The sequence below is a fragment of the Vigna unguiculata genome, chromosome 3 (assembly GCF_004118075.2).
Source record: "Vigna unguiculata cultivar IT97K-499-35 chromosome 3, ASM411807v1, whole genome shotgun sequence".
Lineage (NCBI taxonomy): Eukaryota > Viridiplantae > Streptophyta > Magnoliopsida > Fabales > Fabaceae > Vigna > Vigna unguiculata.
The window spans coordinates 2,899,841-2,923,702 of NC_040281.1; the positions used below are offsets into that span (position 1 = coordinate 2,899,841).

Below are 23,862 nucleotides of genomic sequence, written 5' to 3' on the forward strand. Positions count from 1 at the left end.
TTACAAACTCTTAATTATATGCTATGGATGAATTGATTAAAATTTGTTATATTTTATTAATATGATTTTGTTTGATTAAAAAATATATTTAACCGATTGAATTATATATATATATATAATATATATATATATATATATATATATATTTATATTGTACTTATCTTATTTGAAAGTGATTGTGTTATTACCATATATATAATAGCATATTTTATGATATTACCAATGATTTAATCTAAAAAAAGGCTATTGTGTTTAAATACTTGAAAATGAGTATATTTTAATAAATAATAAATAAAAATATTAAAAGAAGTAAAAATAGTCAAGTATGTTTTCTGCAAACTATTTGATTTAAAAAAATTAAGGTTATTTTTTCTCAAATGTAATATCATTTGAAAAAAAAAATGTATAATCAAATTTTTCTAGAAGTCTAACTCAAATTTATAGATATTGAACAAGTCAAATAATAAATGATATAGTTTTTCAATTAAAATAAAAAATAGGTTAAAAAATAGTAAAATTAAATTTGTTAAGTTACTTATTAAATTATGAGTGAATTAGTATTTAAAACGAAAATGATTGTGAAGATGGAAAACGAGTACATAAAAAATATGAAAAGAAAACGAGACAAATAGGTACATCTTTATCATTATCTATGCTTCTAATTTAAAAAACTAGATATCAAGCATAACAATACTCATTTTCAATAATACATGAATTCAACATAGAAGAATTTAGTTATCATCAGAATGCTATCTTATTAACTAATACCATGTTATTAACTAACACAATGAGTTAATCCTCACCTATAATATCATTTTGTTGTCATCAAAATTTTTATCATTAGTTTTATTATTATCGTATCCATTATTGATATTAATAATTATAGGAAATATTTTTATTTAATTAACAATGATCATCTTGATTGTTGTTGCTATCACTATGATTCTATTGGCAGTACTATAATGGTCTTAATCAACATCATAAATTCATCCTCAATTATATTATTATTTTCTCACCAGTTTTATCATTATTTTTAGTATTATTGAATCCATTATTGATATTAATATTCATCGTAAATTTTATTATTATTTAGTTAACCATAATAACCTTGATTAATTCATGTTACATTTATTTTATCTTATTTGATTTTGCTATTAGTTTATTATTTTTTTAATTTATCAATTTTAATTAACTATTACCACCACCAAATGAGTTTGATTAAGTAAGAAAAAAAGAAGAAGAGAAAGATCGGTGTGGTTTATTTATAAAATTCAAAAACTATAAATTATAAAAAAAAATAAAGCACAAAACTCAAAACATTTTTTATTTAATTAATGAAAAACCTAAAGAAAAAAGAGGGAAGTTATTTTGTTTTATAACATAAAAAATAAATAAATTTTTAAAATTATATTTTACATTAATATATAGTTTTTTTAAACCAATGTATATATGTATTTTTACTTCCTCACCTTGTTTTCTTTATTCATGAAAACAACATACTCTTCTACTGTATTTTTCTTTTAAATTAGAGAATTTTATTTATATATTTCCTATTTCATTTATTTTCTATAAAATAATTAATTAAATTATCAGTTTTACGTTCAATTTCTCCTGATAACATTATCATGCAAACAAAATCATAGTATTTTCTATTTATGATGTCATTTTTAATAATGCATATTAAATAAAAGAAAAATAATCATCTATTAAACAAATATACAATTTCTATTTGTTCTTAAATAAAAAATTATTACAAATTAAAAATACAATTTAACAAATTCTTACTACACAATTAATTTTGTGTGAAACAAAAAAAAAGTTGAGTATAAAATTCAATATACAAGTAGTCTTAATTTTTTTATTAGTGTAGGTGATCAATGTGCCGTATACACCATGTACAATATATTCTTCCATTTTTCTTTCTCAAGTTTATGTGATGTTATTGACCCTATTTTTTGTAGCCATATCCTTTAGATAGTTACAACGATCTCTATGAAAATCAATCACAAAACAAAGTTGCCTTATTGCTTCCCTTTTCTTCTCCCCAAGGTTATCTAGCTCTTCATCCTTCTTTTTCACACTCTTTTCTAAATTTCCCACTTTCTTCTCCAATTGGCTCACTTCTTTTCTTAGGTTCAACTTATCCCCTCCTTCCTTGCTCACCTCTGCCTCCAATTTCCATAAATTCTCCCTTAACAATAATTCTTGTTCTTCTTTTTTATCCAACAACTCCCTCAGGTAATTCACATGATCTATTAGTTCTTTCACCTCTTCATTCTTTTCAATCATCCGATCCTTCACAAACTTAATCTCACATATCATCTTAGTCACACGAGCTGCATAGTCTTCCACATGTTGAATTGCTAAATCTAATCCATTTAATGTAATAAATTCAAACCCATTTGGAATATATGTCGTTGTTTCATCTTTATGATTAGCAATTTTCTTTCTTATATCTTTATACTCTTCCTCGTACCTTTGTTTTGTTATTTTGTAAGTGTACTTATTTTCGTTATTCAGTTGTTCTGCAACGTGGATCCTCTGGTGCAACAACTTGATATTGTCTTCCATTTTCCTTCGAAACTCTTCTGCCAATTCATTAATTTTTCTTTCGGCAGTTACCTGAACAGTTCTCAATTTACTAAACACAACTTTAGCTTGTTTGTTCTCCTCATTAAGTTGTTCAATCATTTTCTCTTGATCTCCTATTTGGGTTGCTAACTTGGCATTCAAATTTTCCATTCTTGCTAGGCTTTCAACATATTCTTTTTGACTTCGTTCGTTTTGTTGCTCCAATTTGTTCTTTTGTTCGTGCATAGTGTCCAACTCAAGTCTCATTTCGTTAAGTTTTGCTTTCAAAGTCATAATTTCCATGGAAGCTCCATTTTCATGGTCTTCATGTTCTCTCAAAAAATTAGATAACTCTTCCCCTTTTTGTGTCATTGTTGTTCTTAGTTCATGGTTTCTTTCTTGAAAGACCTTATTTTCCTCTGTAAGTTCTTTAATCTCATAATTCTTGTCTCTTAATTTCTCTTCCAATTCACTTTTCTGACTCATTTGACTTTCCAAATTTAGTTCTAGATCCTTAAGCCTATAAAGAAGCCTATTTTTCTCTGCCGTCATATGTTTCTCAACCAATCTCATATTAGTTAAATTGTCCTTTAGATTATTTATCTCAAAAAAATCTTGAGAAATTTGTTCCCCTTGGCTTTCCATCTTGGCTTCTAGTTCTTTGTTCACACTTTCCATGACATTCAACCTTTGTTGCACCATGTCAAGTTTATCCATCAAATCTTCTCTTTGGGTTGATGATTCACTTTGCTCACATTTTATTTTTTCTTCCATTTCATATTTTTGTGTTTGCAAAGACTTGATCTCTTGTTCCAACTCACAAATCTTTGCCATCAAATCGGCAATATTGGGCTTTTCTTGGTTCTCATTGTCATTTAATTGTGCCTCCAAATCGAACACCTTATCTTTCTCCTTTTTCAACAACAAATCAAGTTCGAGTATTTCATCATTCAACTCAGTGTTCTTTGAGGCCAAATGTGTAACTTCATGTGTTTGGTGTTCAACCTCTTGTTTTAGATCACCCTTTTGTTTGCTCAAGCTCTCAACCTCTTTCATTAGCATAGTTAATTGTTCTTCAGCTTTTTGTGCTTCAACATTAGTAATATCATATGTACCATCACCTTTATCAAATTCTTGCCTAGGAGTTTCAAAATCAGATACATAATAATGTTCTTTTTCTGACCTTCTTTTATAACCATCTACTTCTTCTGAGGAAAAATATTCAGATTCAGAGTCAGATGAAGACACTTTTCTTTTATGAGAAACAGATTTCTCAAACTCTTCAGTAATACGATCATACAAGGCATACATCGATTGATGATTCTTGTATAAGTCTTCTATCAACCCCTTAAACTCTGTCCATTTTGTGGAATGTTTGAGATTTCCATCTTCTGTATTATGACTTTCGTTCTTAATAAATTTTAATATCCCAGAAATATTAGCTTCAATATCTGAAAAAAAAAAGTAATACATATATAATTACAAATATTTTAATACTAAATTACAAATACAATCAAATTAAAAGATTTTATAATAGTTATAGTTATACATTTTCATACTTAAGCTTTTTTAAACACTTCTCCTATTTTTTTTCCCCTCATATCAATTTTGATATATAATAATTCAATATTTTTTTCTTCTTAACTCATTTTTAACAAGTCTTGATGTATCATATTAAATCTAAGAATCATGGTAACTTTTATTCTAGTGGTGATAAAATTTTCAAATTTGAATCTTGTATTTGAAAGGAATAATAATAAATATAGGCAGCTTGCAAGTGGATTGATAGTTTTATTACATAAGGTGATTGTTATACTTTCATAACAAGAAACATCAATTATCTATCCATTTCATATGTAAGACAATATTAACAATAAGTTATTTTATATATTGTAGCATTAAAAGCTTTTTTCAGATTCTAATTTATTGAAATAACAAAAAACTATTCTTTATATTGTAACAACAAAGACATATTTGACCTCCATCTTAAATTAATTATAATTGCAATATACAATTAATTTACTTCATTAAAATCAATTATTTCAATCACCTTCATGAGCTTTTGAAAGGCCTTAAGCTTACATTATATTAGACCCGGTAGTTTTAAGATACATCAAACTTCCAACAATTTATTTAAAATAAGTATTATCCATAAATATACCACCTTGTTAATATTAAACTAGGTAAATTATTGAAGCTTTGACTTCACTCCAAGTTTCTTGAGGAGTGATGCCCTTCACAACAAGTGTTGGACATCAATTCAACAAGTAGCATGTTCAATCTACAATTTCAACCCAAAAAGATTTGGGAACCCTTTTAGTCAAGACCATGCAACATACAATATTTATCACTATTCTATTTTTGCATTTTGTTGCCCTATTTTGGTGTGACATATATGTTGCATTAAGTTGTCCTTTTATTCCTTTTTTTTTTCACAAAATGATTTGAAATTGTGAGAGTTAAATTCTTCTCCTTTATTCTCTCACAAACACTTGATAGATGCCTCTATTTCATCTCTCACTAATATCTTGTAAGTCTTGAAATACTCCATGATTTTTATTTCACTAATTTCTTGTAATTCTTGAAATCATTAATGGAGTACAAAAGATAACTCTTTCTACATGTTTTATACTTTATTGGTTGTGACTATCTACATCTATATGAGTTCCAATATCTTACTAATATGTCATTCACTTTTTTTAGGAATAATAATATTAGAGTATTGCTTACTAACAAAACAATTTTCACAAGAAACATTTGAGACTTCCAATTGAGGTAGTCCATGTACTATTTTCATTGTTTGTAGTAGCTTCAATCCCTTTTAGCTTAAGTGCTCATACTTTTGACGCCAAAGATAAGTTAGTTATTAGGAAATATGTAAGCATTCTTCGATAGGAGTATTGATGTTGGATCTTTCATTAAGGAAAAAAACACATTAGATTGGTATTTATTTTCATATGTACAATTTACTTAGATGATAGATTTTGCATACCTGATTTTTAATGAGAATGACAAAACATTTTTCTCATAACTAACTAGGGACAACTCAAGTATTTGAGAGACCTAAAACAAATTTAAAAATAAGATCTTTCTTATTTAATAATAAAATAATTAATGTTAAAATGTATAATACTTTATTTAAAATTTATTATCAAACTTTCTGAGACTTTTTTACTTGGAGGCCTAAAGTAATTAGTACTAAAACAATTTGTTTGAGGCCTTATTTTTAAGCTTAAACCAATTAGTACTAACAAAATTTTTGAAGCTTTTTTTGGAGGCCTAAAGCAAGGGTTTTATTAAGTTAGCTTAGTGACTAACCCATAAATTATTTTGAGGCTCATACACATGACATACATTTTGACAAAGGAAAGTAGTGTCATTAATAACCAATCTTGCATTACCTTTCCCATCTACGCACATTCTAAAGTTATTACCACACTCAACAAAATGTTTACATTCTTCTACCACTTCTTGTTGGGTAAACTTAAATGCGTGTAGTTGGAAGTTGCTATATTAATTGTCTAGGAGATTGCAAAAGGTTGAGAGTGAGTCTACCATTGATTAAGTATGCAATAGAGTTCATTAATTGTGGGTTAGGTAGTAGTTATATTTAATAAATGTAGTTGAAGGATAATGTCCAGAGACCTATAAAATAACCATGTAGTACTTTATTGTAAAACACAACAAATCTGAATATAGAGAGTGTTTATCTAAAGAGAGACTTGTTTATCAACACTTCTATCATGTTAGAGAATATTTCTTTGTCTCCACGCATATAATTGGAACATCTTGAGTACGAGAATCATGCATCATTCCTTTTAACTTTATTTTCTTCTACAAAAGTCATGAAAAGAAGCTTTTCTTATTCATCCAATAATTCTACGTAATTTGATTTTTTGTTCCATCTTGGATATTCATATTGAACATGACCTAAATTATGATACTTGAAGCACTCCATTGTGACATTTGAGAAAGATTTTATCCTTCATTCTGGTATATCTTATAATAACATATATCTTCTTTTGTATTATTTCGTGTGCATACTCTATAATAATAAAAATTTAATATATTCAATAAGGAAAACTAAAGAAAATGATTCGACATTTTTTAATCTTACTCCAATGCTCATAACAAGAATGTGTACAAACCTGATCTGGTTCTTTGGAGGTCTTCAACATTTTCAGGACCGATTAGACTTCCAAAAAACTTGATCGCTTTTCTTGAGTGATGATTTGTCATCTTTTCTATGGAACCATGAGCAAATGATACACTTTAAAATAAATTCCTATCAGAGGAACTTTTGTTTGTTCTTCACAAATGACTAAAAATCCTGAAATAAAAAAATATGACAATTTCAAATTATGAATGCATCTTTTGCTTTATAAAAAGATATTAAGAGATCAATAAAATTTTAATGTATTTAACTATTTCTCTAATATACGTAAAATTGGTTTATTTTCTGATATACAAGAACAGAGATAACATAAATTTGTATAGAGCCTAGAATTTGGCCAGATCAAAGGACCCATTCTGTTAAACAAAATCGAATGAGGGAAATGAAGAAAGAACAGATCTAATTAATAAGATTTATGTGTTTGCGATGTGAGAAAAATACCTGGGATTGGAACTTGACATGCAGAGATATTGGGAAAGAAAAGCAGAAGATAAAAAGTAAAAGAGTATAATGAAGAAAAGAAAAAGAAGAAAATTGAAGGAATATCTTGCGCATTTCTTTGATGAGTGGAAATGAAAAAGCAGTGGTTATTGTCTTGTCTGGTGAGGGTGATAAAGTAATTTGGGGTTTCTTTCGAATAAAATGCCCTTTAAGGATTCAAATTATTACGATTCAGAAGAATCCCTAGAATGTTTCACGCATGATTAACAACATCTAAAAAAAGGTTCCATACAAAATTGTCTTATTGGTACGTTTGAAAGGAGGTGAGAGGGAGGAACGTGGAAGAAAGAGAAAATTCACAAAGAAAAAAAAGAGTTAATTATTGTTTTTTTTTTTCTTCCACAAAATTTAAAGAAAAACTGTTAATTATTGTTCCAAAGACACTAGCTAAAAAGTTAATATTTTAATTTTAAATTAAGGTTAGGGTTGTGAGGTGATACACTCAATTCCAAAAAGATTTTAAATAGTTTTTTTATTTTTTATTTTAACGTTTGATCCAGGTTTTTCTTTTTCCGTTTATGTTTTGAATGTTTTAATTGGAAATTTAATTTATTGTAACAGTCGGAATTTGCGAGGTCTGATAATGTAAAAATGTTTCTGGTAAATAAAAGAGCAAATTAATGAGATTAATGTAGATAAAAAATCAGGGTTTAGAAGGTAAAAGGTCACGAGGTAGGAATTAGTGATCGGTTTAGGAGTTTCCATATTCCTTATTAGAAGAATTATATATTATACTTTGCCTTGACATTTTTATTAATTTTTTTATGATAACGTAACGTAGTAGTATTCTGTAGCTTTTATATTTTATTGATTTGCGAGAGAAAATTATGTCAACTAAAATGTAGTGAATAGATTCGGCATAACGGACTCAAGTATTAAAATATAGGATAAGAGTACGAGATTAATCACTTGAACAATACTTTTGTTCTACATTATTTTAAGGTAGCGTTTGATCAAATATTCTTTAAGTATTTCTTTGACAGAGGAAGTTAGGCCAAACACTTCTAAAAAAATAGATTAAAAAACTAAGAAGCTTATTATAATGAAGACAGGAAAAAAAAATCTGTGTTTTGCATTGATTTTAGTGATTTACGGTTCAATTGATTCCAAACGGCATTAGTGTTTACTAATCTAGTTTGATTGTGAGAAGTAATGTTTAAATGAAAACATAGGTTAGGTTGTTATCTTTCCGATGAAGAGTAACATTTTCATGCTTCTCTCATAATTTCTTCTTCTACTATATAATTTTATTACTCAAAAGTTGTGAGGTATGTAGTGAGCAAAAACAATCATTTGCATCATCATGTAATTATCTAATTTATGTTTAACAGGAAAAAAAAATGTAAACAAGGTGCGATAGCATTTTTTTAACTAAGTTAATGCACCTTTATCGACAAACATAAAACATATAATTTATTTCGATATTACGTAGATTGTCTATTTTATATCAGTCAATAAAGTATTCAATGTATTTGTTAAAATTTATGTCAAAGTTCTCTTCTTCATTTCTCAGTCCACAATGCTTTTTTTTTTAGTTAATGTTTTTGTTCTTTTATATGAAATAGTGTTGGATTTGGGTTTATTTCTTGTCAAGTATTTTCCTTTTGTTGTGGACTTATTATGAGGCATTCTTCTGTCCGATTTGTTTTATGGTTGAAGTTTGTTTACTAAATGTTACATTTTTATTTGTGATTCTCAGTATATTTTGTGAAATTCAGTCATGATTTTGTATGAATGTCTTTTTGTATGTATATTGTATTTGTCATTGGAAAGATATGTTGTAGTGCCAATAAAAGTTTATATCTTTTAGACTTTCATCACATTTAAAATCAATGTCATTACTTTGATTCATTTCTACCACCAAACAAAAAATTGCATTGAATTGAATATTTTTGAACTTGTTTTAGATTTGTGTGTTGCGTATCAAACAAAATAATTTTAATAAAGTTAAGGAAGAGATGGTGAGTAGAAAAGTCAAACTTACAATCTGTGTGAAATATTTAAGGTATAATTATTGATTTAGTCCTCATTTTTTGGGTTTAGTTTAATTTGTTTTCCTTATGATTGGTTTGTTTAATTTAGTCATTCAATTATTTTAAAAGGTTCAATTTGGTCCTCTCCTTTAACATTGTGTCCGTAAACCTGATTTTTTTATTTATTTTTGTATTTTTTTAATTTTTTCTCTAAAAATTTATAATCTGCCACGTGTTACTATCATGCCACATGATAGTTTATTGTCTTGACATGTACTAGTGATAATAGTTGTTTTCAATCTAGTCTCCTATTTAACTTTTGTTTAAAATGATCCAATCTTATCTTTTCCAATTTGAGACCAAATTATTAAATAAGTTTAATTACAACCGTTATATAATGTTACGATTATTTTTTTTAATATATACATCAAATCACAACCGTTATATAAGTTTAAATACTTAAATTATTTATTTTTTTTATATTTTTAAATTTAAATAAAAAATAAAATTGAAAATAACAGCCATCACCTACCTGTGTTACGATCTATTTACAACTTTGTTATTATAAGATTGTAAAGTTTAAACAAAAAATATTAATTAATGGATTTGAATCTTGCATTTATGATATTCCAACTAGCATTAAAGAAAAGGAAAAAATCAACTGCGGCGCATAGCAGGTTTAAAGGGACCCAATTGGAACGTGGCACTCTGAGAACCACAGACAAAGAGTAAACAACGAGTTCGAATACTGTTTTTGTTTTGACCAAAACTGGAAATAAAGTAGCAAATATCAGGAACTAGTGGACGTGAAAGGATTATCGTGCCCTCCAATTTTGCATGTGCACTGTTTCATACCACATCAACGTGGATCATTTATTGCCAGTTCTTAATATTTAAAAAATACCTTTTAAAACTCCAAAACAAATTCCCTTAAAAACCCAAAATTTTAATTTAACTAGTTTCATTTTCGAATAATTCTTTATTTGTGTCCCTCACCGTTTATAATATTTGGATAACATAAAAAAGTGATAAAATGACATGTTTCGATCGGATAATATTTGGATATTTGTGGGTTATTTACTTGTTTTCATAAATGGTTATAGTAAATTGGTTTAAACAAAATTAAAAATTAGGCTAGGTAATTTTAACAGTAACTGTTACAAGTTAACAAACTTCAGAAGTTAAAACGTGTTTGCGGGTGATGAAGCCAACGTTGACTTGGAATTTAGCATGATGTGAATCACGAAGATTTATTTGTACGAAAGAAAGAAGTCGTGAATTTGAGTTGAGCATAAATAACGTCTTCTATTCTAATTCTACCAACTTACGAAGGGCCAAACAAAGCTTTTATTACCAGGTAAGCGGTGGAAGAAAAACCCACTCATAACAATAAAACCCTTTTCAGCTTTTCGTTTCAGTAGTTTCATTTCGAACGTTTCGGTTTCGTAACCGAGTCAGAAAATCGCGTTTCTTCCCAAACAAGTATTTCTGTTTCTGCGGTAAGCTTTTCGGTTTCCGCTTCCTTCCTTCAGGTTAGTGAATTGCTCTGATTGTTCTTGAATCTTGATTAGTTGATGTCAACATATCTCGTGTATGTTTTTTTTTTTTTTTTTTTATGTTGCTTGCTTGCATTTCGTTTGGGAAGCATTCGAGAAGCATGTTTGTGTATCGTGTGTCTGCAATTGCTAATTGTTTAAGTATATCTTTGGCAGAACTTGAATCGCTCTGAAAGATAATTTCATGTCACGTGGTGAGGGGCATGTGGAAAGATAATTTTGACGGCATGGACGAAGAATTGGAGATTGGTGAGGGTGTGCAAGTGCAACATCAAAACAAAGATGATGGCTATTCACTAAATCCTGAATTCCCCGGAATATTAAAACCCCAAGAATATGATGAAATTCCAGAAGATAAGAATATGGCTGAAGGAAGGGAACATTTGCATCCAGGTCTATTTTCTGATGGCGGCGGTGTCATGGTTGAAGAGTTAATGGTGAAAAGTTGCAACGGTTCTACCCTAGAAATCGGTACTTTGAACAGTCCAGGGTCTTTGCATGATTGCCGGAGTCCATGGCGGCATAATTATCAGCCGTTTGCTGATTCGCGTGTGGGAAGGGATCGCATTATAGCTAGAAAGAGTGTTCAAGCTACATCTAGTGCTACGGAGGATTTTGGGCCCATGTCTTCCCGAGAGATATTAGCTAGAAAATCAGTCAATTATGATCATGGCAGTGTCGTGAAGCACTTGTCCGCTGATGAGCATACAGCCGAGCAAAAAGAGGATGAAGGTGATGCTCGCGAAGGAATGCAAACAAAAACTGCACACAAATCAGGATTTGCAGAGTATTTTAGTAGAAGTACATTGAAGGGAAAGGGTATTGTATGTAAAGGTCCATCTTCTAATGGTTTATATGTTGAGTCCAGAGATCAGAACCTCATGAAGTATGGCATTGATATCCAGACGGATTCTAATGCATTCCCGATCTCCGGTTTAAAGTTTGCAAAGTCTCCACATAATGCTACCGTGCCAGGATTTGGTGAGTCTGACACTGATGGTGTGACTTTGAGAGAATGGTTGAATTCTAGGCACCACAAAGGAAGCAAAACAGAGCATTTAAGTATATTCAGAAAAATTGCAGACTTGGTTGGCGGTTCTCACTCGCAGGGAGTTGCAATGCACAATCTGTACCCTTCTTATATTAAATTGCTACCATCCAACCATGTTATGCATCTTGGGTTGCCAACTCAGAAACACAAATTAGATAGCGTTGCGAATTCTGAAGTTCTTCAGCTAGAGAATTCCCTTATTAGAAAAAGGCTGTCGGAGAAAGTAAAATCTTCCTCTCATAATTTGCGGATGAAGAAACAGAAATTCGCTGATAATGTTAGAGTTGCCGGTGATCAGAGTCAGTGCCCTCCTCGGACTGACTTGTATTATCAAATTGCCAATGATATTAAAGTCAATGCAGCGGTATCACAAGATCATTGCAATCAATACAAGGAAGATATCCAATTTTCTAAGCATAATATTCGGAGACCGTCTCGCCTCCCTCACATATCTAATGCCGGTCAATTCCAATTGAATTCCTCAAACGAAGGATTGGAAGAAGAATGGTATACAAGTCCTGAGGGTGGTTGCACAATATTATCAAATATCTACTGTCTGGGAGTCCTTTTTTTTGAGGTGCATAGTCCAGATGGTGGATGCCCTCTTTATTAAATTAATTCAATGTTCCCTTTCTCTGCTATATTCTTGACTTCTTAAAATTAACGTGTTTCTGAGAGTACACGTGTAGGAAACATGCTTTGTCTGTACTTGGGGGGCAGGGTGGGGGGTATGTCTTCCCTTCTTTTTGAAATTTAGCTTGCAAACATTGTTGCTATGGAATATTGGTACTCTGTACCCTTTCTCTATAGGAAAACCTAGAGATGATTCGAACTTAAATAACTAACTGCAGAGATTACTTATGCTTGTTCAGTGTCAACTGCCAATATATTTGAATTCATTTAACATTAAGTGAATAATGAGACAATGGGCCTGTAATTTACTGTTTGTTTTGGTCTACTTTCGTGATAATTTACCGTTTGTTTGCACTTTAAGCAACTGCAATTTGTAGTCTTTATTTTGATGCCTTTTTATTCCTTATTTACACTGTCCCTTTCTCAGTCATACATTAGTATTGCCCTCTCGTTTGCATCAGCTATCTTTATAATGTTTTGGTATGATTTGAACTGGATGCTGAATATTTGCTAGATACAATGTTACTTCCTCTTTCGAAGATGCTATGCCGTGAAATTTACTGTGTACAATTATTGTTGTTGTTTATAATTATTTCCTTATTAATGGTCCTGATTATCAGCTGATTTATTGTAATCATTTCCTTATGATTAGATTAGTTTTCCTAGTTACTTTAAAACAGTGATTTGATCCCAAAGTTATGGGATCATTTTATTTTATTTTTTTTTTACTTTTAGATCAGTTGAGGTCACAATGAAAAAAAACTCGGTCTTCCTACTTTGATCACGTCCAGAAAACAAAGATGGCACGATTTACACCCAAATGAACATTATTTAGTAACATCTTAAGCCATATATTTATCTTTTCATTCTGTTAATGGTTGTCTTGACGACCATGATTATTTCTTGCCTATTCATCCAATCATCCCGCCCTGGTTATCATTAATTGATTTTTGTTTGTATGTTATTGTCTGCTTTGAACATTGCTATGTCATTCTGGATTCATGAAACTGATAGTTCTGGTGTTTACCTCAAACCTTTGCAATCAATTAACTGTTGTAGTAAATTTAACCCGTTAATAGTTTTGACTGGTTTTTTTCTATTAAATACTAATTCTTGGTCAATTCATACTGAAAGAGTACAGCAACATGAGTTTACATAAAGTTAAGGACTGATTATATTTTCGGTCTTTCTTTCAGTTATTTAATCATTTTGATTCAGAAAGAGCACATACTGCTGCGATGTCTGCTCTTCGTGGTAGGATTCTTCCCTCAGCTTTCCTATCAGAGTATCCTAAGGAAGCTGGATTTTGCCTTTGGATGCTGCATCCTGAACCATTATCACGTCCAACAATAAGGTAAGGCTGAAATCTTTTGTATTAAGTTATCTAAAATCTTGTGTATCATAATTACCAGACTTCGGAGGTCTTACCAAAAGAACAGGTAGTTATGGAGTGAAGGGGAAGCAATGAATTGGCCTGCTGGGCAGCTTGAGAGAGGAGAGGCAGATAAAAAGATTCTGAACACATGCAAGTAGTAGGTGATGTAGATTAGAGGTTTCTGAATATTGTATGTCAAAGAGATAATAAAGACATGTGTGTTATTTTTAGTAAGACATTAGAGTACAGTCATAAATACAAAAGGAAATCAACGAAACCCCACATTTAAATTCATAGCTAGATACAAATGTTACATGCTATTTAACGTGATAGGATGGGAGAATATGCGGAGAGAGAAGGGAGGACTAATAGAAATTGAGCTCTAAAGGAGGTTTACCTTGGGCTCAATTTTGTGAGAGGACTTCTTTCTGATCTTGTTCTAGATCTATTTATGGGTTTTGTAAGGAAATTCCATTTCTTTACATGCTATATCTACCAAAGACAACTATGATATCCTGACGTGATGACTTATTTTGCATAACAGGAAGATCCTACAATCTGAAGTGATAAATGGAACAAAGGTGGTGGACTGTGAGGAATTATTATCAAGTCTTAACCAATATGATGCAGAATCAGAATTGTTATTGCATTTCCTCATCTCACTGAAAGAGCAGAAACACGGGGATGCCCACAAATTGGCTGAAGAAATCAGATGCATGGAATCAGATATAAAAGAGGTGGAGAGAAGGCATGATTTGAGACTATCCTTGGCTCCTTCGAGCTTGAAGAACAACTCATCCTGCGGAATAGAGGGTGTATCTCTTCTCAAAGAAGCTTCAAGTGCAGAAATATTACCACCAGTATACACAGTTTCCAAAGAAAATGAACTGAGACTGATGAAAAATATGTCCCCACTTGAGAATGTTTACTTTTCTACGAGATCTACAATTAAGCTTCCTGGAACAGAAACAGCAACCCGCCCAGATAAAGATGTGCTGAGAAATTCTGACAACTTCTGTGTAGCTCAAAAAGACATGGAAAAACATACAGATACTTTAGGAGCTTTCTTTGACGGTTTGTGCAAGTATGCGCGTTATCACAAGTTTGAAGTGCGGGGCATACTAAGAACTTCTGATTTTAACAATCCAGTAAATGTAATCTGTTCTCTGAGTTTTGATAGAGATGGAGACTACTTTGCTGCTGCTGGGATATCAAAGAAAATAAAAGTTTTTCAGTTCGATGCAATTTTCAATAACTCTGTCGACATCCATTATCCTGTAGTCGAGATGGTAAACAGATCAAGGCTAAGTTGTGTTTGCTGGAATAGCTACGTCCAGAACTATCTTGCCTCCACAGACTATGATGGTGTAGTTAAGGTTTGTGTGGCTTGCTCACTAGATTTGATACCATTTGAATTATTGCTAACATCATTGCCATACATTCCTTGCTGTATCCGTGAGTTACAATCTGGCATATGCAGTTTCGAACCAGCATGTAATGGTTTTATCTCCATGGGTCTAATAAAATTTTCACTTGCATATTTGAGATTAAATTTCTCCAATGGGTGAGTTTGTTATACCTTTAAAGATGGGACCCATACCTTGTGGATAAAATTTAAGAGAAAATTTGTATGGAAATATAATTTTTCGTTCCCGTTTTCAAGATGTCGACCTAACCCTAAAGGGACGAGTGGAGAACAAAAATTTAATTTTCTCCAGATTGGCATCCAAATTTTAATTAGATGATTTGACCTCACGTTTTAAGGATGATCATGTCCGATGGCGGGCTTTATTTTAATTCAAAGATGAATTGCTTTTTAACTTCTTTATTGAAGTATCCTAGAGTACGGGTCCTATCACGTAGAGTTTGCCTGATAACAAGAACGATATCATCACTTCCTCCTCTACCAAAAAAAAAAGTTTGAAATTTTTCCTGTAGTACGAAAAATGCTACTATTTCTTGATGAGAGATATGTTCTTATTTTCAGCAGTACTAATTGCGTTGCCTAAATGGATGCATTTTCAGCTATGGGATGCCAATACAGGTCAAGAGTTTTCTCGTCTCACCGAACATGAAAAGAGGGCCTGGTCTGTTGATTTCTCTATTTTATGCCCTACTAAATTTGCCAGTGGGAGTGATGACTGTTCTTTGAAACTGTGGAGTGTCAATGAGGTACGCTTAATCTCTTTAACCTGCATACACAGGTCAAGGCAATTCTGCTTAAACTGCGAGAATTTGCTTGACTGAAAAACGGTAGTATTGTTTGTTGTTTTCTCTCAAGTTGTTATGGCATTTATGAATTAATTTCTGCCTACAATTGATCCGGAGCTAATCAAATGTAAAATTATTTTGCAGAAAAACAGTTTAGGCACAATAAGGAATGTTGCTAATGTCTGTTGTGTTCAGTTCTCTGCTCATTCATCTCATATGCTGGCCTTTGGATCCGCGGATAATTCGGCTTATTGCTATGATCTTCGCTTTCTTCGAAACCCTTGGTGTGTGTTGGGTGGTCATCGTAAATCTGTAAGTTTTGTCAAATTCTTGGACTCTGAAACACTAGTTTCTGCATCAACCGATAATACCTTGAAGATCTGGGATCTCAACAGAACCTCTCCTGTGGGTCGGTCAACTAGTGCTTGCAGCTTAACTCTGACTGGACATACCAATGAAAAGGTTAGATTTTATATTTTGTAGCTCTGATTGTAAATTATCTCCATGGCCTCTCTCTTTAAGGGTCTGTTTGTCACACACCTCCAAAATTGGATTTAGAAAAGGAAAAGAAATTCACTTTTTTACGGTGTTAGATGAAGATTGTGGTGGACTGACTAAGTAGTGAAAAGCAAATTTAAAAATTCAGATTTACCTGCCAAAATATGATTTTGTTAACAACTCTGGTGGACGACTCGTGTGGATTCACGTCAGAAAGACTGAGTTAAGTACACCTCTTGCTATTACAGAATTTTGTGGGCTTATCAGTTGCTGATGGATATATAACATGTGGTTCAGAAACAAATGAGGTATGCATTATTTTCCATTATAAATTTGTAAGACGTTCTTTTAAGTTGCCAAATACAAAAAAGTGTTATACTATTATTATCCATTTAGGATTTTTTAATCATTGAAATGAGAGCACACACATCCTATTCCGTAACTTGTATATGCACAAATTTTGCAGTGATACCTATGTATGGTCTTGCAGGTCTATGCCTACTATAAATCTTTTCCCATGCCAATCATTTCGCACAAGTTTGGGTCCATTGATCCTGTTTCTGGTAAAGAGACTGATGATGACTATAGTCAATTTGTTTCAAGTGTGTGCTGGAGAGGGAAATCAGACATGCTTATTGCAGCCAATACAAGTGGATGTATAAAAGTTCTACAGATGATTTGAGGGGAAGCTTGCCCTTGATAAGGGGGGAACTTTACTGTTTTGTACAGTCCAATATATAGTTTTAGTGTTTCACCCTTGACACTCAAGTCAATCCCATTAATTTTCTCGCAGTTCATCGAAAATTCTTTTGACGGCACGACTTCTCGTAGTTCAGGCATAATTATGAAGAGAAAAAGTCAAAATATTAACCAGATATTTCAATTTGAAGGCTGAGTTTTATCCAAGATTTCAGTCTGGCATTTGTTGGAAAAGGCTTGTTACACAGAGAAAGTAGAGGAGGATGAATCTAAACAGGAAGCAGATTCATTGTGTAAAAGATTAACACTTCAGAATGGACATGGCAGGAGTTTCTACCAACTTTTAGATTCAAGATTAAACTCTATATCTCTGCATGAAGGGTGAAGTGTATGCTTGAACTAGTAATGTGCTCCTGTAATGAAATGTTCGTAGCTTGCAGTTCACTAACACTCACAGTTTTCGAAGGAAAACCATCTTGAATTTCCCCTGGTATTTTGTTAGTGATGTTCGTAGCTTAAAAACAGTTCACTAATACTATTTGGATTGGATCTATTGCGGCCATATTCATGACTTAATCCAACAAGGTGTTGCTATATTTTTCTGTTAGAACTTATGCATTCTAATCCATTTTTTATTAATTAAATTATAATAGGTTGAGTTATAAGTTGTATTTTTTTGCTAAAATGTGTAGTTTCAAAATATTTTGTATAATATATTTTTTTTAAAAGATTATGCTATTTAATATTTAAAGAATTAATAATTTATATATATATATATACACACACACATTTTAAGATAAAGTAATAGAATAAATTAAACAATAATTATACTATTATTAACTAATGAAAACGCCACTGTTTATATGTGTATTGCCTTTTATTTAATGATAATTGAGGGTAAGATAGAAAAATTATACTATTACTCTTATTTTTTTATTTTTATCTTTTGCTCCCTGACATAGTTTAGTGTAAACTACATTAAAAGGTTAAAGGATGAGGGTAAGAAATATGAGTTATAGTATCATTGGTCATTATCTCAAATTTATCTGAAGGTGTATATAAATCAAGCATGTATGTGTGTATATAAGTACTGTACGGCTACCTTTTAATTTAATTTTTTTAATTTTTACCTGTTTAGTATCTAAATTACACAAATGTATTTCAAGAAAAAATTAAAAAAAAAGGTTTTCTAGTATGTTAATATAAAATTAATAAATTTTTATTTAAAGCAATAAAAGTGTCTTATAATACTCAAGTGTTAATTTGTGATATTAACAGAGACACTCTCATAAAAAAACTCAAGTACTCACTAATGGTGGCAACACATAAGCTAATAGGATCCATAAATTATCAGCTTGAATTTCAATTGGCAATACAATAAGTGAGCGTCATGTGATGTGATATTTTCGAATGTCAAGGCATTGATATAACAGTATGGCATGTTTCTTCAAAAGCACCGAGTGGTATCTCTTTGCAACGTGAAGTAACCACAATAATCTAGAGAAAACGGTTAATATTTTTGTTTTCTGTAAGTTTCAACTTGTATGAATACTTGTCTTGGTGTGGTATTGATGAATCATCATATGATCCTTGAAATTGTTATAGTTATGTAATTTTTGTAAAAGTTAATAGAATAACAGTGTCTCGTGAGTTTTGATTCGTTTGCCTTTTAAAACATTGGAACAGATACGTAAGAAAATAATAATAGAATTTTGGCGTAGAATAAAATGAATGAGAGAGATTAGAATGATGGGTTTCCGAAACATACGGCCCACAATAGAGTGGTTTTTTCCTGTTTTGTCTCTCCCCCACAAAACAACTCTAATCACCTTTTTAAACGCAACAACCTCTTCCTACGCATATCACATTACCTTAACACAACACAAATCCCACCCTCTTCCTCTCATTCTCTCACCTCCATCTCCTTTTTCTTTTCTTTTCTCTCTCTCTTCCGCACCAAATAGAGGAGAAAGAGAGAGAAAAAGAGAAGCGACTGTAATTTGGAGATGGCAGGTGTTTGCAAGCATTCCTTGGGATTGGGAGTTATGGCCATGGTTGCCACTCTCATTCTTGCTCTTTCAATGCCTGCTGCTGTTCAGGCTCAAACTGCAGCCCCTGCACTTGCCCCTTCCAGTGACGGTACTTTTCTTCTTTATTATTAACAACAACAATCCATAGGATATCTTTTAAACCTGAATTGTTGTATTTTTAATTCCTGATCCAATATATTAAAAAGTTCAATCTAGTAATTCTTTTTGTGTTGTATTGTAATTCAGGTTCGTCTATCGATCAAGGGATAGCATATACTCTGATGTTGCTGGCTCTGGTACTCACATACATCATCCACTCGGCCTAAATTTCCTCCAACTTCTGAATTAGGAGCAGAAAGCTGTGTTGTGTTCGTTATGATTAACGAGTAGGGAGAGAAGTGAGGAATGTAATGCTGGTGTGAGTTAGAAGAGTAGGTGTTTTGTTTATTCATGTTGGGCCATTTAGTGGCTAGTGTTTGCAGTCGGAACAGATTTCAGACTGCTTATGGTTTTCTCTTGGTAATATAATGGTTGTCTTGCTTTTGGCATAATCAGATTATAGCTCATTGATTAAGAACAATAATCGGCAATGAATTAACAATTCTGTAATTCAGGAAATAAAAAAATTACTAAAAACAATTAACTAGAAACACATCATCAATCAAATACAAAATATTTTTTCTTCTACTGTACCGATAAAAGTTCTCTTATAAAGCCAGAGAACCCATCCATTAAAATGCTATACTTGTATTCGCTGTTAACTAGAAACACATACATTTAAAACAGATCATACATTCCATCCCATGTAGCAAAAGTGTTCAGTGTTTAAACTGAACAAGGTAAAGAGGAAATGTTTGGTTGTATTAACCTCAGGCCATAATTACGATTAAGGTGGCCAGGTTAGGAAAAACTTGCACAACATCCGATGATGAGAGATGCAGAGCAAGCAACTTACTTAACTTCCCTTTCAACTTACACTTGAAATCAAAAAAACTGTCTAAATCAAAATTATTTGTGAATATTTGAAATTCAAATTTGAAACTGAATAGCTTCTGGTACATAAATATATGAATTAGAAGGCATTTGTGAAGCAGTGATGATACCAATCTATAATCAAACCTTCTGATTACTGGGTTCAGTTTTCTGTTTTTCTTGTCCAGCTAGGGAAAAGTTCTTCACTTTCTGTCGAGGCAGAAAACGAAAACCATTTTTAAAAAAAAAAAAAAAAAAGCAGAAGAAAGCACAACTATATTTAAACATCCGCAAACATAAACGCAAATATATCCAGCAATCAAGTTTGGAACATAAAGGCAACTCCGAAGTGAGTAATTATGGCTGAATCAACAGAATACACATTCTGATGAAGTGCAACTCCAATCAAAATGTCATATAAGAACTTACTCAACATCTAATGGAAGCGTAAAATAAGTAGTTTCAGTTACTAATAAGAAAATCATTAGTTGATATGTCATCACATGCATGATTGGTTATGTATGTGTACCTACCGAACAAATACCAACTCTTAACTTTTCCACTAATGAAAAAATAAAACCAGCAAATCGACAATTGCAAGGGTTCTCAAAGAAGAATAATTAAAATTCGAACCAGAAAGGAAGAAATCAAGAAAATATAATGATTAAAGAAACACAAATTCAGCAAATTGAAAAGTGTTGTCTACAGGCCAAACCAAACGATTACAACTTACTTATCGTCATGATCATTCGTTCAGATACCATCGAAAGAATGGATATAAAACAACGATTAGAGGAAATGCGATTCAGTAATTGAAGAGTTGGGTATTTGAGAAAGAGTACCTTGGCGAGGACGCAGTCGCGCAAAGAATGCAAGAGGTGAAGGCATTTGTTTTCATCGTAGGGAGATTGAGTGACGCAATTGAGAAGAGAAAGAGCTTCCTCTGCACACACCGCTTTGGCTCCGCCTTCTTGCATCTTCGGTTTTCAATTAGGGTTTTAGGGCAAAGTGAATGTCAAAGTAAAACCCTCGTGTTCTTGTTCGTGATAAAGGTTCTTTACTTGGTAATGGAAAAGGCAAGTTTTTTCTAACGCGGCAATTGGTAGTTTTAACAAACCACGGCTTCGTATATATTGCTCCTGTGTGCTCCGGCGGTTTCTGTCACTCTTCTTACTTAGGTTTTAGCCTGAAGAAAAAAAAATGTTGTTCCTGTTTTTATTTTCAAAGGTTTTAAAACAAATAAAAATAACTATTTTTTGTTAATGTTTCTATGTACAACATTTTGAATAAAACATGGTAAGAAAGAAGCATTTTTAATTAATAAGAAAATACTACTTTACATTTTTAATTAAAAGTTTAAACGTACCATATATTTTTCGTTCCTAGATAATAATAGATGCTTAAATTACACTAAAATAATTTAACGACGGTTATTGTTACTTAGCATGTTATGTTTGATGATGAAACAATTGTTTTAAATGAAATGTATATAATAAAACATCACAAATTAGTGCTAATGATATTAAAAAGAAGGCTATAGAAAAATCAAAAAGTCATTTAGAGAAACTTTCGGAACTATTCATCGTAATTAAGAGGTTTATTTTAAGGAAAAAAAATGTATATTTTAAAATACGTTTTTTTTTTAAAAAAAAAGAGACATTTAGTAAGGTTTTCACCTAATTTATGTAAAATTTCCTAAAACATTCCTTAAGATACATTTTGAAAAAAAAAAAAAAAAAAACTTAATTAGAATAAAGAACTAATTTTTAAAGTGAACACCACCTTCTGACGAGCCTTATAAACCTTACATTTTACATGTGTATATATATATATATATATATATTATAATTTGATGTTTTTTCACTTAGAATCTCAGAAAGGTAAACTAGTTTATTAACTAACGGTCAAATATATTAAAATAAATCATTATGCTAAACTATTACAGATAATTAAATATATCTACACAAGCATTGCAAAATTTGCTCACTTTATTTAAATTATTCAATTTATTTACTCAAATTAGGAAAAACTTGAAGTGTTTTCTGAATAACAAAAAGTCTCGTGAAATAAAATGGCACACACACTGAAATAGGGTGGTTGTTGTGTGTTTGGGGTAACACTGAAAACACTCTCATCTCTTTAATCGGAACATAACAAGGGAATCAATCATCCTCATTTGAAAACTAGAACAAAAAAAATGAATCGTTCATGTTCATCCAATAATTTGACTCGGTCTCCATAATAACTTCACGAGCTTGTTGGAATTGGCAACCTAATTTTTGGTTGGATCGAGTATCATCACATTTAAGTTAACCAAGAAAGGCAACACTCAGAGAAATTGGAAAAAAAAAAAAAAGAAAGAGAAGAAAAGAAAATGAGCGTGAAAATGAAGCTTGGTTTGTTGGTGTTTGGGACCATTGGGTCGATGCTATTGGAATTTGTGAGTTGCAAAACTGTTCATATTGTGGGAGACCAATTGGGCTGGAACATCCCCACCCAACAAACTTTCTACGATGATTGGGCCAAGAAAAAAGCCTTCGTCGTTGGTGACCAGCTTGGTACGTCGTTTACTATATTCTTCAAACTATTTATTATATATTTATTGGTTAAATATATTTTCGTTTCTTTGTTTCAGTTAATTTTAGAATTAATTTTTTCTTTCAAAATTTTATATTAATTTAGTTTTTTATTTTTAGAAATACGTGAATTTAGTCTTTCTTACCAAATTTTGTTAAGTTTATTTAAAATTTTAAACGCATTTTATGATAATATTTTAATTAATATTGAAACGAAAATGTGTCAAACAGTGTAAACAATTCAAATATCATCCTGAGATGCGCTTGAAACGTCAGATAAACTTAAAAAATCTGGTTAAAATGACTAAATTCACGTATTTTTAAAGATGAAAGACTAAATTGGTCAAAATTTTTTAAGAGAGACTAATTCTAAATTCCACTAAAACTTAAGAGACCAAAACATATTTAACCTTATATTTATATACATATTTTCATATAGGAATTGTAGTCATCGTGTGAGATTGTGGTTCTATATATATGATATTGGTCTTACGTATAAGATGTTTGACTTTATTTTTAACTCAAAATCTTAAGGCAATGAGATTATGGGTCTTTATTGTTTAAATTTGTTTTTTTTTATCCTATATGAGATTATTTCCAACAACAACAATGTTGTTGGATGATGAGAAAAGTAATCTAATAGAAAGATGGAAAAAAAAATGCAGTTTTCCAATACCACCCAGGGCTTAACACAGTGGTGATGGTAAATAAAGAGGATTACGAGCATTGTTCAACGAGAAATGTTCTTCACACCTATTTCAAGGGCAACTCCTCTGTTACTTTGGAGAAAGTTGGTGACTATTATTTCTTCTCTTCTGTTGGCAAGCATTGCGAGGCTGGCATGAAGCTTCACGTCACTGTTACTAATCCCCTCAAATCCTCTCAGTAACTTCTGCATATACTATTCAAAGGATTTATTCACTTTAGATTATTTTTAAGTTTTAACCCTTCTTATGTACTTAGTAAATGCCGCGACTACGATGACACACATTTTAAAACTCTATAAATTCACAATAATATTTTTATAAATTTTCTGTTTTTT

General features: G+C 31.3%; 4 protein-coding genes and 1 long non-coding RNA gene across 8 annotated transcripts; 3 read left to right on the forward strand and 2 right to left on the reverse strand.

Moving 5' to 3' along the window:
• Window positions 1-1,874: 1,874 nt before the first annotated feature.
• Window positions 1,875-3,882, reverse strand: LOC114178300 (COP1-interactive protein 1-like). The gene has a single exon (XM_028064126.1). It carries the CDS (start codon window positions 3,880-3,882, stop codon window positions 1,930-1,932), a length of 1,953 nt encoding a protein of 650 aa, XP_027919927.1. The 3' UTR covers window positions 1,875-1,929.
• Window positions 3,883-10,425: 6,543 nt separating this feature from the next.
• Window positions 10,426-17,838, forward strand: LOC114177815 (protein SPA1-RELATED 2-like). Of its 4 annotated transcripts, XR_003603229.1 has the most exons (9): window positions 10,426-10,751; window positions 10,932-12,403; window positions 13,656-13,813; window positions 14,379-15,210; window positions 15,860-16,006; window positions 16,190-16,357; window positions 16,441-16,507; window positions 16,792-16,851; window positions 17,034-17,227. XR_003603229.1 is itself a non-coding variant. In XM_028063367.1 (8 exons), the coding sequence occupies exons 2-8, from the start codon at window positions 10,979-10,981 to the stop codon at window positions 17,223-17,225; spliced, it is 3,132 nt and encodes a 1,043-aa protein (XP_027919168.1). In that variant the 5' UTR covers window positions 10,428-10,751; window positions 10,932-10,978; the 3' UTR covers window positions 17,226-17,838. The 4 variants fall into 4 exon arrangements, 3 of the variants coding, with proteins under 3 accessions (XP_027919168.1, XP_027919170.1, XP_027919171.1); XM_028063367.1 differs by having other exon boundaries at window positions 10,428-10,751; window positions 16,190-16,507; window positions 17,034-17,838; XM_028063369.1 differs by having other exon boundaries at window positions 10,428-10,718; window positions 16,190-16,507; window positions 17,034-17,838.
• Window positions 17,839-19,023: 1,185 nt separating this feature from the next.
• LOC114176357 (arabinogalactan protein 41-like) lies at window positions 19,024-19,826 on the forward strand. The gene is made up of 2 exons (XM_028061384.1): window positions 19,024-19,381; window positions 19,519-19,826. The coding sequence occupies exons 1-2, from the start codon at window positions 19,249-19,251 to the stop codon at window positions 19,596-19,598; spliced, it is 213 nt and encodes a 70-aa protein (XP_027917185.1). The 5' UTR covers window positions 19,024-19,248; the 3' UTR covers window positions 19,599-19,826.
• A 136-nt stretch (window positions 19,827-19,962) lies between these two features.
• On the reverse strand, window positions 19,963-21,383 carry LOC114176358. Its single transcript, XR_003602994.1, has 2 exons — window positions 21,087-21,383; window positions 19,963-20,454 (listed from the first exon to the last, which is right to left on the reverse strand). It is a non-coding gene; the product is annotated as an uncharacterized LOC114176358 (long non-coding RNA).
• Window positions 21,384-22,614: 1,231 nt separating this feature from the next.
• LOC114175708 (stellacyanin-like) lies at window positions 22,615-23,862 on the forward strand. The gene is made up of 2 exons (XM_028060493.1): window positions 22,615-22,802; window positions 23,486-23,862. The coding sequence occupies exons 1-2, from the start codon at window positions 22,619-22,621 to the stop codon at window positions 23,707-23,709; spliced, it is 408 nt and encodes a 135-aa protein (XP_027916294.1). The 5' UTR covers window positions 22,615-22,618; the 3' UTR covers window positions 23,710-23,862.